At 35.4% G+C, this 13,111-nt stretch overlaps 1 protein-coding gene across 1 annotated transcript in view; it reads right to left on the reverse strand.

Moving 5' to 3' along the window:
- LOC144962920 (thyrostimulin beta-5 subunit-like) overlaps positions 1-13,111 on the reverse strand; it is a 71,194-nt gene that overhangs the window by 11,795 nt on the left and 46,288 nt on the right. Inside the window, exon 3 of the mRNA XM_078896323.1 lies at positions 3,113-3,423. Coding sequence (XP_078752449.1) covers positions 3,113-3,423 — 311 coding nt within the window. The remainder of the gene's footprint in view (positions 1-3,112; positions 3,424-13,111) is intronic.

The raw sequence follows: 13,111 nt of genomic DNA on the forward strand, positions 1-13,111 counted from the left end.
AATGGTCCCCATGTGTAAAATGTAATCATCGGATAACGTGTTAAAATGTGAACCATCTCCTCTAAACGGTATTTATATATATATATATATATATATATATATATATTATATATATATATAATATATATATATATATATCCTTTCTTAAAAATATAGCATTGTGGAGAAATTTGTGCTTATTTGAGTCAATAAAAAAATTGATACGGCGCACAACTCTACTGAAAGATTTGAAAATTAGAAATGTATTTTTTACAGATAGATAAACAGATAACTTGATTTCCTTTTATAATTTAAAGTCAGTTTGAAAGTTCGTTGAGTCAAACAGATAATATCATAAAATATGTACCGACGACACTTGGCTCCCAAAATCAACTAATTTTGACACTGTAAAAAGTTGTCAATTTGCGTCATCTATTTATGACATCAAGTATTATTATTACTTCCGTTGTGTTGTTGATTTAGCGGTGATCAGTTTTGTTATAATAGGTTTGTGTGTGTGTGTGTGTGTGTATGTTTGTGTGTGTTGTGTGTGGTGTATACATATGTGTGTGTGTGTGTGTTGGCATTTTTCAGCAAATCGTGGCATTCATAGTGATATTATTCACTTGATCACATGAAGGTATTTCAGTCGCCATTTTGATTCTTTTTTTACTATTAGGGTTAGCTCAGAGGTTAGTCATAAGTGTTATTAAAGGTGCTAGGGTGTTTGTTTTTCCATAAGTTAAGTAAAGGGAGACATTCCGAAAGCTCCTACATCCCCAGTATTCTTTAATTTGTATTTTCACCGTTGATATTTTGTCAGGCATTTATTTATTTAGTTTGTCATGTAGAAGTATTTTAAAAACTCTAGAACAAACCTTCATAGATTTGTGAAAGTTTAAAATTTCCTAATTTGACCGTTGTTTTGATTTTCGGCCGCCATTGTGATTTGTTAAGTATTGAAAGGTAGTGCAAAGCAGTCCGAGAGCAGTTTTTTTCTATTAGGGTAGCTCGAGAGGTTAGTCATAAGTGTTATTAAAGGTGCTTGGGTGTTTGTTTTTCCATAAGTTAAGTAAAGGGGAGACATTCCGAAAGCTCCTACATCCCCAGTATTATTTAAATTTGTATTTTCACCTTTGATCTTTTGTCAGCACGGTAGTAGAACAGCACATTCAACGTTCAAAATTCCAATTCCAATAACGGATAACAGCACCTGTAGCATCAGTCGCCAATCAGACACAGCTAAGTTACTGAAGAGTATTCTCTCATAATTTGGGATGAAGCACCTATGATGGACAGGCGTGTGTTTGAATGTGTGAGCAGGACATTTTGTGACATAACAGGCAGTTCAAAACCTTTTGGGGCAAAGTGGTTGTACTTGGATGGGATTTTCGGCAAATTCTACCTGTTGTTAACAAAGGAAGTGAAGCCGATATATTAAGTGTCACACTTAACAAGTCAATTATTTGGAATTTTGTCACCATTTTTCACATGAACAAGAACTGAGGGTTACTGATGACAATAACTGTTTTGCAAATTGGCTTCTCCGCATCGGAAATGGTACAGAGCCGGTTTTCAGCGAAATAGGAAAGTATTCTGTTAAATTACCTACAGCGCTATGCCTTCCTGAAAATGACCCAGCATGCTTGATAAATGCTGTATACAATGATTTGAATCTGAACTTTGCGGATGAACGTTATCTATCAGAGAGAGCAATTTTGACTACAACCCATGAAAATGTTGACAAAATAAATGCAGCCGTTCTGTCCAGGTTGACCTCATCAACTGAACAAATTTACCGCAGTGCTGATTCCATTCAAAGTGACTCTGACACAACTTATACCCGATTGAATTCTTGAACGAACTTACACCTCCCGGACTTCCTCCACATCACTACATTTGAAAGCCAACAAGTCAGTCATGCTGCTTAGAAATATAAATCCTAAATCAGGCCTCCTAATGGCACCCGTTTGTTAATAATTAAATTAGGTTCAAAAGTATCAGAAGCCAAGATAATTACCGGTAGTAGAGCTGGCGACATAGTGTTTATCCCTAGAATCAATCTGAGACAACAACTGATTCAGGCTTACCATTTATTATAAATAGAAGACAGTTTCCGGTAAAATTGTCATATGCAATGACAATTAACAAGTCTCAGGGGCAGACATTAAGCAAGGTGGGATTTTCTTACCACAACCGGTATTCACACACGGACAACTGTATGTTGCTGTGTCACGGGTAGGGGCTATAGTGGCTTACACTTCATGTTGGGCACACAGAAAAATCAACCGAAGATATAGCAAATTACACAGACAACGTTGTTTACCAATTTGCCCTCATTAAATGATGGTGAGTACAGTATCGAATGAAAATAGTTCTTTCCCCGCGAAATTGCGGGCTTTGTACTAGTATATGAAATTTAAATTATAAAATTAATCTGAATGAATAGTAAAAAAAAAATGAAAAAAAAAGATTAAGGTAGACTTTGTTTAAGTTAAATATGTTTTATTTATGCATGGGATATGACTTTTTAAAAAACTAAAATCTCTCCATTTTAGTAATTTTAACTTTATATCTTTTTTTGGTTCCTGGGTTAACGAGACATTAAACCGTTTTGAGACGATAAGCCACAAGTGTTATCAACAAGTAAAGTACTGGCAGTGGCGTAGACACAACAACAAAAAACGACTTTAGAAGATTTTAGTCAAGGTTTGATGACGACATCAATAGTCATGATATCGGGAGTTTTCATAGATCACCTATCGTGTGTAATTAATGGTAAGGATAATCCGAACGAAATCAACAAGCTTAAGACTAGGCTAGACTTTTGCGGTCTTTGATGCCGATTACTAATCCTCGCAATTTGGAAAAACCGGCATAACTCTTTGATGCGATGATTTTGCCATGCCAAAAATATATTTGATAATATATGGTATAAATCCAAGGGAATAGCGCCGCAATGGAGCTTTGAATGGGTTCCTTGCTCAAAGCCATGCAGTGCGTCGTTGGGTCGAACTCGGTACCTTCTATGTACGATGCAAAGATAATACCGTTGTCCCTTGCTGCCCTACAAGGAGTGTGGACTTAAAAGAAATTAACCCCCGAAAAATAATAATAATAAAGATGTACCCACCTCACTGGAACCACATCTTCCCCAGCATGCATCAACAGTGACTAAACCGGAACATGTTAGCGTTTCCCCGGTCGACCTCTTCGTGACTGTAGGCTTATTTACCCGGAATTGATATGTGCGAATGTGGCAGCCTAAAGTCGTCTGTGGGTTGACATTTTGTGTGGCTGTTGTAGTTGTTGTAGTTGTTGCTGTTGAAGATGTTGCTGTTGGCATGAGGCTGAGGATAATGATGACGATGACGGTGGTGATGGATTGAATCGGCCAAGAGGATGGAAGTATATGAAGCACTTTGGGAAGTATCAGGGTCATAGCTGAAAAGAAAACAAGAAAAAAAGAATAAAAATTAAAGAAATTAAAGCATCTCGCTTTAGACTATTATCTGCTGTCAAACAAAAGTAGTTACATACTTAAATAGTAAAAACAGTAAAGAACAACCAAGATTCTGCAGATCACGGGGTCCCCGATAGATTAGTTGGTTGAGCATTCACTTCACACGCAAAGAGACTGAGATCGATACCGGGTGTAGTCATGATTGTTTTTTTTAACCTCCCCCGCCCCAGCCCCCTGTACCCAGTAATGATTGGGTAGGTGGGTCTTTTAGATCTGGCGGATTGCACTTTGATATAGACTAGCGTCCTATCCAAAGAGTAGACGTAATTGGTTTTGTCCTTTTCACGCTATAGAAACCAGGACAAAGTCCGGCTCCATGAGCCTTAAAACTATGAAGAACTAACCTAATGCAGATCGCATTAGCTCGACGTATAAATCAAAATTATTATAATTCAGGTAATTCGTCATGTCGTTGGTGTACATTGTTCTCCAAATCAATCACTCCCATCTCTCTACAGTTCGTCAGTTCTTTGCCCTTCCTCACGCTGACAAAATACTGAGAAGTTTTTGTCTCATTACGAAATGGCGTTCAGTTTACATTGAATCGTGTGGTCTATTGGAGAGTATTATACATATATGTAGATAATCGCATATAAATACCCATTGGAATATGGTGCATGTAAAAGTATATTATAGTGATGTCAATTATTTGTCATCATATATCAGCACATCATTCGACATGCACAATTCATGAGTATACGTTGACAACCGCAGCACTTTGGCACAATGCATATCGATGGTCGGCGGATCAAACCTCTGAAGTCCCGATTTTCATAATCGGCGGATCAAAACTCAGAAGTCTACATACGAGCTTTGTGCACCATATTTAATTTTGGGCGGATCAGACCTCTGCTTTGCGCACCATCTAGCCTTCAGAGTTTTGATCCGCCAATCGTAAAAATCGAGACTTCAGAGGTTTGATCCGCCGACCATCGGTATATAGTTTTATTTCCAACCAGAAATTATATATTTTCCAATAAATAATCTACCCATTGAAGTCGACACTTTACCCGTGTATTTGTTAAGTGAGAGAAATATTTATCCACAGAGGTTTTATTGTCGTCATTTTATAAAAACAAAGAATGATATCGACGTCGCGATCCTGATTTATTCTTTGATGCCAACCAGAGAATTAGACAATTCTCACCATATTCTATCTAGCTGACTATGTTTTGTGGTTAAACGTTATACTCGGATTTGTTTGATGGTTACTGATAGTTGTTATCGATTTTACGGACACAACTCTAGGGAGCAATTATTTGAGCGGCATTCTATTCAATTTTTTTTTGAATATCATTCATTTAATCAGTTACCTGCCGTAATCTGAAAAAAACACGTATTTAAACATTTGACCAGAAAAGTAATTCTTCAAATATCGATCGATTTAAATGAAAATCATCTTGGCAAAAACTTTCAAATCTGGGACTTCGCGACGTCCAGGTTTGAGCGTTTTTTGCCAAGATAAGAGTCATATAAATCGATCAATATATGAAAAAAGTGCCAAATTTCAAATACGTGTATTTCCAGAGTACCGCAGTTAACGGTTTAATCACAGCTAGTGTTCATGTTATTCAAAATCACGAGGTGATAGACATGAAAAAAACAACAAAGTACTATTATTGATGTCATAAACACACATACCCTTTTGGCTCCTAGCGCTCACGACTTTCAATTCATCAACTACGTCACCCACAAATCTCAGCCCCCTACATAAACCGATTTATATGATCAGTCATTTGTTCAGCAAATATATCTAGTGCCCTTATTAATTTACCGCACCCTGAAAAAAATCGCGTATTCAAAATTCTGGCCCGAAAATTCTTCCTTCAGATTTCGATCAATTAAAACCACCCTCATCTTGTAAATATCTCTCAAACCTACTTGCAAAGTCTCAGGTTTGAGAGTGTTTGCCAAGATTATAGTAATTTTAATCGGTCGATATTTGAAAGACGAGTTTTCTATCCAAAATCTTTAAGACGTGGTTTTTTTCAGAGTACGGCATAAATCCCTTTTTTCACATTTTTACCAGCAAAATAATTATTCCATAAATTGATCGATGAAGATGACTCCAAATTTTTTAAGGAAAAAAACAATCTCATTTAAACCCTTAGGGGCAGCGTACGATTAACTTCCGCTGCACTATGTGGCCTTGAGTATGTCACCTCGCCCTTAGCTCACTTTACGGCGCTGCATTGTGGCTGACGCCTGGGTTGTTCCAGTCTTCCCTTGGAATAGACCTTAGAGACAAATTTCCCCTATCAGATGAATAAAGGGAATTTTATTTTTATTTTAATGTATCAAACTTGACCACTTTACAAATAGGGAGTGGTTTTAATCGATCAATCCAGGAAGTAAAAGTTTAATGGCAAAATTTGATAAATGTGGATTGTCGGTGAACGGCAGACCAAACGTAGTGATCACAGTGTAATATAATAACCAAACAACGAATGAAAATCGTGTCAGGAATAGACAGTCACCCTGTCCCTAGCTTGGAGATAAATAATAAAGTGAGTAGATGTGACTCGTATATAAGGGAACAACACAAAAGAAACAACGTTTCGGCCCTTGGCCTTCGTCAGGAGACAGTAAACAAAAACACAAATATGTAAATTTACAAAATATCACATTTTGTCACATGCCTTCGTCAAGGGCCGAAACGTTGTTTGTTTTGTGTTGTTCCCTTATATATGAGTCACATCTACTCACTTTATTTTTTATCTCCATTTTATTGGCTCATTTAGGTACCTCTAGCTTTTGTCCCTAGCTTCCTGGGGATATTTGTTCATTCCGGATAAATTCATGTACACCATAGATGTCAGCAGTCTATTTAGATTTTAATAAAATTCACTCGGGAGTAATTTAGAATCTCGACATGTTAATCTACTTCTCATTTGTTCCGAAACAAATCCCGATCCTATAATATATTGCACTCTCTTGTCGTCTTCTTCTTCTTCTTCTTCTTCTTCTTCTTCTTCTTCTTCTTCTTCTTCTTCTTCTTCTTCTTCTTCTTCATATAAATCGACTGACTCAGTCTTCTTCATCTGTCTTCTCGTCTTCTTCCCCGTCTTTCTCGTCCTCCTCCTCCTCATCTTCTTCTTCTTCTTCTTCTTCTTCTTCTTCTTCTTCTTCTTCTTCTTCTTCATATAAATCGACTGACTCAGTCTTCTTCATCTGTCTTCTCGTCTTCTTCCCCGTCTTTCTCGTCCTCCTCCTCCTCATCTTCTTCTTCTTCTTCTTCTTCTTCTTCTTCTTCTTCTTCTTCTTCTTCTTCTTCTTCTTCTTCTTCTTCTTCTTCATCATCATCACCAACATTATCATCATCATCATCATCATCATTTTCATCATCATCATCATCATCATCATCATCATCATCACCATCATCATCATCATCATCATCATCATCATTTTCATCACCATCATCATCATCATCGTCATCATCATCATCATCATCATCATCATTATATCTTGATTGACTCAGTTAGACAGAGGCCTTACATTCGATGTTTTGAATCAAAAAAAAATTATGAATCTCCCTGAAAGTCTGTAGCGCACCTATAAATGTCTCGATATTGCTCACAAGCTTGAAGACTTTTCGATATGTAAGGAATGTTTTCTGGCTAAAATGTAAAAATTTCGTTTTGTCATTTTACCGAATTTCTTTTTGATGGCTCTTGACATCAGCTCAGAAACTGAAAATTTGTTAACTAATTGAATACAGTTTTATTAAACAGAAAAATGCAGTTGAAGGCAACAATAGGAGCAGATAACAGTGAGTTGTAATACAGTCCTATTTATTAAATATTGAAAGTGATGTTATTTAATTTCATCTTGCACTTTACAAAGAAAGGTTGATTAAACAAAAGTTGATATGACATTTCTATATTCACACAATTTAGGCCATTATGACCTTGTAACTCTAAGCGTACTTGAGAACTCGTTGTCTTCTAAATTAGAAATGCATGCTACGGTGTCAATATAGCCTTGACAAATTGTAAACAAAATGAGCTAATACAAGGTGGTAAATGTCATGAAATTAAATTATTACTCTAAAAAAAAAGAAGAAGAAGAAGAAAAAGAAGAAGAAGAAAAAGAAGAAGATGATGATGATAATAATGATGATGATGATGATGATGATGATGATGATGATGATGATGATGATGATGATGATGATGATGATCATGATGAGAAATTGAAGGAGGAGGAAGAGGAGGTGGCGGAGGGTGGAGCCAAAAAAAATTATACAATCAACAATTCAAACATTTTAAAAATTAGAAACAAAATCTAACAACAGCAACAACAGCAAAGAAAAGAAAATTCCCAGGAGCAAGAGAGGGATAAAATCAAACTTTTTGGATCATATTTTGGAATTTTCATCATCGTAATGAATGAATTAGCTGAGGCAATCTACAAACAAATATAATAATAATAATAATAATAATAATAATAATAATAATAATAATAATAATAATAATAATATAATAATAATAATAATAATAATAAATAATAAGGTTGAGAGTTTTTGCCAAGATGAAGGTTACCTAAATGGATCAATATCTGAAGGACGAGTTTTCTGGCCAAATTATTAAATACGTGTTACATAACTGGTTAATGGTGGTTAGAAGGAGTGATACACGTTTCCTACAATCAGAAAGTACTAGGGTGTCCCAAGAGACGTTTAGTAAGCGAATTGACCAACATATTATTTGTTCATCTTTGTTTTCTGACAACCAATCAGAAGCGAGAAAAATTTCAACAGCAGCACTATACTGTTAGGGTAAATACAAATGTAATACGATGGGCCTGCAGTCTACTGCCGATGAAATGGAAACATCCTTTATAATCCTCAGAGAAGTCTCCGGCTTAAGAATTTTTGAGAAGTTGAGGCTAGTTTTAATTTATCAATGTTTGAAGTAAACCAATTTAAACAATTTGAAAAATGCATTCTGTCGGTGCACAGGTCAGAAAGTATAAGTAGTTCTTCAAAGCCATAGAGCGGTTGTATCCCTGAGTCCATTGCTAGTCACCTTTGGATAGAACACTATCGCAACGTATTTCGCGTCGGATATAACATACTATGTTGAGCAACGTATCCCTGACTCCATTGTTATAAACGGTCAATAGCAATTGCTAGTCACCTTTGGATAGAACACTATCGCAACGTATTTCGCGTCGGATATAAAATACTCTGTTGAGCAATGTATCCCTGACTCCATTGTTATAAACGGTCAATAGCAATTGCTAGTCACCTTTGGATAGAACACTATCGCAACGTATGTCGCGTCGGATATAACATACTTTGTTGAGCAATGTATCCCTGACTCCATTGTTATAAACGGTCAATAGCAATTGCTTTGGATAGAACACTATCGCAACGTATTTCGGGGCGGATATAACATACTCTTTTGAGCGATGACTACTGGGTGGACAGAGGAGTCAGAAATAATCTCGACTTCACTCGGAAACGAAATCGGCCCCTTTGCGTGTGAAGCGAGTGCTATACCAACTGACCCATCAGGACCCCTAAATTGAATGGCTATTGATATCATCGACAAATTAATATGATCTCCCATGGTGCTTGGTTTATCACGATACTTGGAGTCTCATTAAAAAATGTAAAGGATTATTGCACTCATGCTTTTCAAATTGCAAACATGTTTTCAGTCTCAGTGGGTAAATAAATTGGCTTTTAATTTGTCGTTCAAAAATATTTGTTTGGTAGTTGCTGCTAAAAATTTCATCAAATCGGTTCTGTATGCAGACATGTTCGACCCAGTTTGTGAACTCTTGTTTGTAAAAAGTACGATATTGTGTAAATGATACAGAGGCAACAAAAGCATAAAGAAACAAACAGGCCAAAAAAAAAAACAACAACAAAAAAACAAAAAACAAGAAAAAAAACAAACAAACAAAAAAAAATAATTACAATTTTTCCATACTTGACTGAGAACCGAACCTAATACTTCTAGATTATTCGTCAACAGGATGTCAGGATATTAGATCGCTAATCGAGGCAGGCTGGTTATCCGGGTTATTTATTTATCTTGAATCTTTTTCTCTGTTTTGTCCAGCTTTGTCATGTATCATTTGTTCCTTTTCAGTCAGATTATCCTACACCATTGCTTGCCGTCAAGTTTTTATATTTAAAAAAAAACCTCTTCATATTACATTTTTTCACAGAAAAAGAAACTTCTCCACAGAGGCTCATGGCCAAAGCCCACCAGACGACAACTCCCATACAAAATACTTTTTTTGAATTTGAGCAGAAAATTTCACTTCAAATACATATCGATTAAAATGGCGCCCATTTATGTTCAAATCCTCAGAAATGAGACTGTAAAGTAAGCTCAGATATGAAACATTTTGATGAGCTGAAGGTCAGTGTAGTGAATGGATAGTTTAAGTATTTTTGCGGTCAAAATGGAAAAAAATGTATTTTGTCCGAGTGTGACAGGAAAGCTGTTTTTTTTTTAACCATTTCAATGGTTAGTATCATAGTCAGACCCTTGCTGTTCCCATTAAGAACGTCTCGGTGGCTGTACGTCAATACAATGACAATACACCTTTCTTTCATTTTGGCCACAAAATGGTTAACTCATACATCAAAATATCAATATTATTATGACCCTGAATTTGTCTATAACTAATTTAAATCCCTTCATTCCCTTAATTTGGAGTTTAAGTCTTAGAGAAGTTGAGGATAATTTCTAATCTTAATATCGAGGTAGAATTTTTCTGGCCAAAATAAAATAGGTATTTAGTCAGTGTTGGTCTAACACTATTGGCTCTTGGTGTGAATACAAAATTAATGAATGTAGGTAGCTTTCCTATGCTGATGATTATAGACGCCTTGAGAGATTACACTGTGATGCCCGCCATTCTATTCACAGAATGATAGATAAAATACTAATATTAAAATTATTCCGAGAATAAACACCTTGCAATGAGCCAATCTAAAAACAAGAGAAATGAAAAAAGACTAACGTAGACAGATAGATGGATGGATAGATAGATAGATAGATAGATAGATAGATAGATAGATAGATAGATAGACAAATAGATAGATAGATAGATAGATAGATAGATAGATAGATAGACAGATAGATAGATAGATAGACAAATAGATAGATAGATAGATAGATAGACAAATAGATAGATAGACAAATAGATAGATAGATAGATAGATAGACAAATAGATAGATAGATAGACAAATAGATAGATAGATAGATAGACAAATAGATAGATAGATAGATAGATAGATAGATAGTGTATGAGCACCAAACCATGTGATAAATTTGTGTGACAAAAGAAATGCTGATTATCATATTTTTTAGCATCTCCACCAGGCCTTTAAATGTCTTGTAGCTGGAAAGAACGAGATAAATCAATTCTCAAGAAATCGAGGGAAGATAGGAGAAAGGGGGAGGAAGATAGAAATAGAAATATATATAGAGAGAGAGGGAGAGAGAGAATGGGCGGGAAAAACAGAGATTGTGTGTGTGTGTGTGGGGGGGGGGGAATAAATATTAAATAAAACCAAGCGGGCATTCTCGCTTTATATAGAATATTTAGAAAATCAAGATATTTAAGAGTAATGCGAATATTGGATATGATGAATTAAATCACAGAGGATATATGATTTTTACACGCCAATGACGATTCGAATTGCGTCAACTCATTAGCCATCTCGCCCTGTTAAGGCAATCATTTTTACAATGATGAATGAGGATGAGGAGTGGTTATCCATTAAATGAGTGACATACGATTTAATGAATAACTGGAATGCTTTTATTTTATTTTCCAGCAGAGACAACCCGTGACATCAAGAACTGAGCTGCGAGACATAACCTATTTTACAGGACAACCCTGTGGAGTTTATTGTCCTGTTTACTGTCACCACAATTACTCATTATCCGTTTCATGTCCAATACCTATCCATTTCTCGTTATTCTCAGCCCCATCTTGAGCCATTAACGTGCTCGTTTGTATTTATGTGACGTTTGAAGGGAAACAAACAACTAGAATTGACATGATAATGATAGGATGAAAAACGTGTCGCAAACAAACAGAGGTTTGATTTCCCTGGCACAATTGAACTCGAGAAAGAAAAAAAAACATCGTGTCAACAAAAACTAAAATGATAATATCTAGACAAGAAACTTAAGAGCTTTATGCGAATGCAATGTCAAGTCAGCACTTGATTATTGGTAGTATTGTAGTAAACCGAGACTTGAAGTCTCTGTTCCAGTCGGTCGATCCGCTTACAATTTTAAAGTATCAGCAGGAATGTGAACTCCTGCAGAAATTGTAAATAGATATTTTTACTTAACAAACATGTAACTATTATGATTTTAAAAAGATTTTATTACAACAGTACACGTTTTGATCAGCTATGGCCCCTCAGGGCCGATAAAAGATTGATAAAAGACAGAAACGGGCGCTTAAATGACCTAAATAGTGTCGAAAGCGCCGTTAAACACCTAAAAACAGTATTGTAGTAAACCTACAAAGTTTATAGGCCGTTAGAGAGAATTTTATGAGACGTAATCAACCCACTGAAGTTAAGGCTGCGAAAACCCGTGTTGAATTAAAGTGATAATACAAATAAACACATGAGCGAGAGAATGTTTACCAACTGACCATGGCCTGAGTTGCTTTATAAAAGTTTCCTGTCTTTGTATTTTTGATAACATAAAAAAAAAGAGAATTTAAACCAGTAAGATTTTATTCTGCCCTATTTTTAGAGTAGAATATTTGACCCACCCGTTTTCACTGAGAGCTGTAACACCGATAAGACATAGGCTTCCCCTCTGAAAATGAGGAAATTCTAGCCATCGTTCATATTCAGGCAATATTACCATAAATATTAAGAATTTGATCAGAAAAACCAATCCTTGAAATATCAATCGATTAAAATGACCTTAATCATTCAAAAATCTCTCAAACCTGGCACTTAAATGATGTTTGAGAGTTTTTGACTAGATAAGGGTCATTCTAAAATTGATCAATATTTGAAGGAGGGGAGGGGGAGGATCTAGCCAAAAATATTTAAGGTCTTTTCCCATAGTGTGACAGAATAAAATCACAAGGTAATTCGACTAATTAAAACGATCTTCATGGTATGTAATCAATGTAAAAATTAATGCTTACGTTTCATGGTGTTATATAAAAAAATCATTCCATTTATTCTATCAAGAGGCATCAACACGTTTAAATGTCCAAATGATTCACGAAATCATATATATATATATATATATATTTCAATTGCCTGCCTTGTTGACCTTTATCAGTGCTAGATCATATGCCAGTAAAGTACATTCAACAAGTTATTTAAACAGATTTATCACTCTGGCAATTTCGTATTTGGAAATCTGAAAGCAAGAGAAAAATAATCCGTTTTGGAATATCATTCTGATGTAATCTTGCTAAATTCAATTAAAAACCATTTTTTCTATAATTCAAAATTTGTTATTTTTTCTCTCGTGTCATTTAAAAAGTGAAATAGATGTTTGACAATACAGCCCCCTCCAAATCAAAAAAATGTGTGTGTAAATTAGTTTCTGTTATGGGTAGACATGAGATTCTCTCAAATTCTCTTTTTTAATTCTCCA

This window comes from Berghia stephanieae, chromosome 1 (assembly GCF_034508935.2).
Source record: "Berghia stephanieae isolate SIO BIC M18660-M18661 chromosome 1, UCSD_Bste_1.3, whole genome shotgun sequence".
NCBI classification, from domain to species: domain Eukaryota; kingdom Metazoa; phylum Mollusca; class Gastropoda; order Nudibranchia; family Aeolidiidae; genus Berghia; species Berghia stephanieae.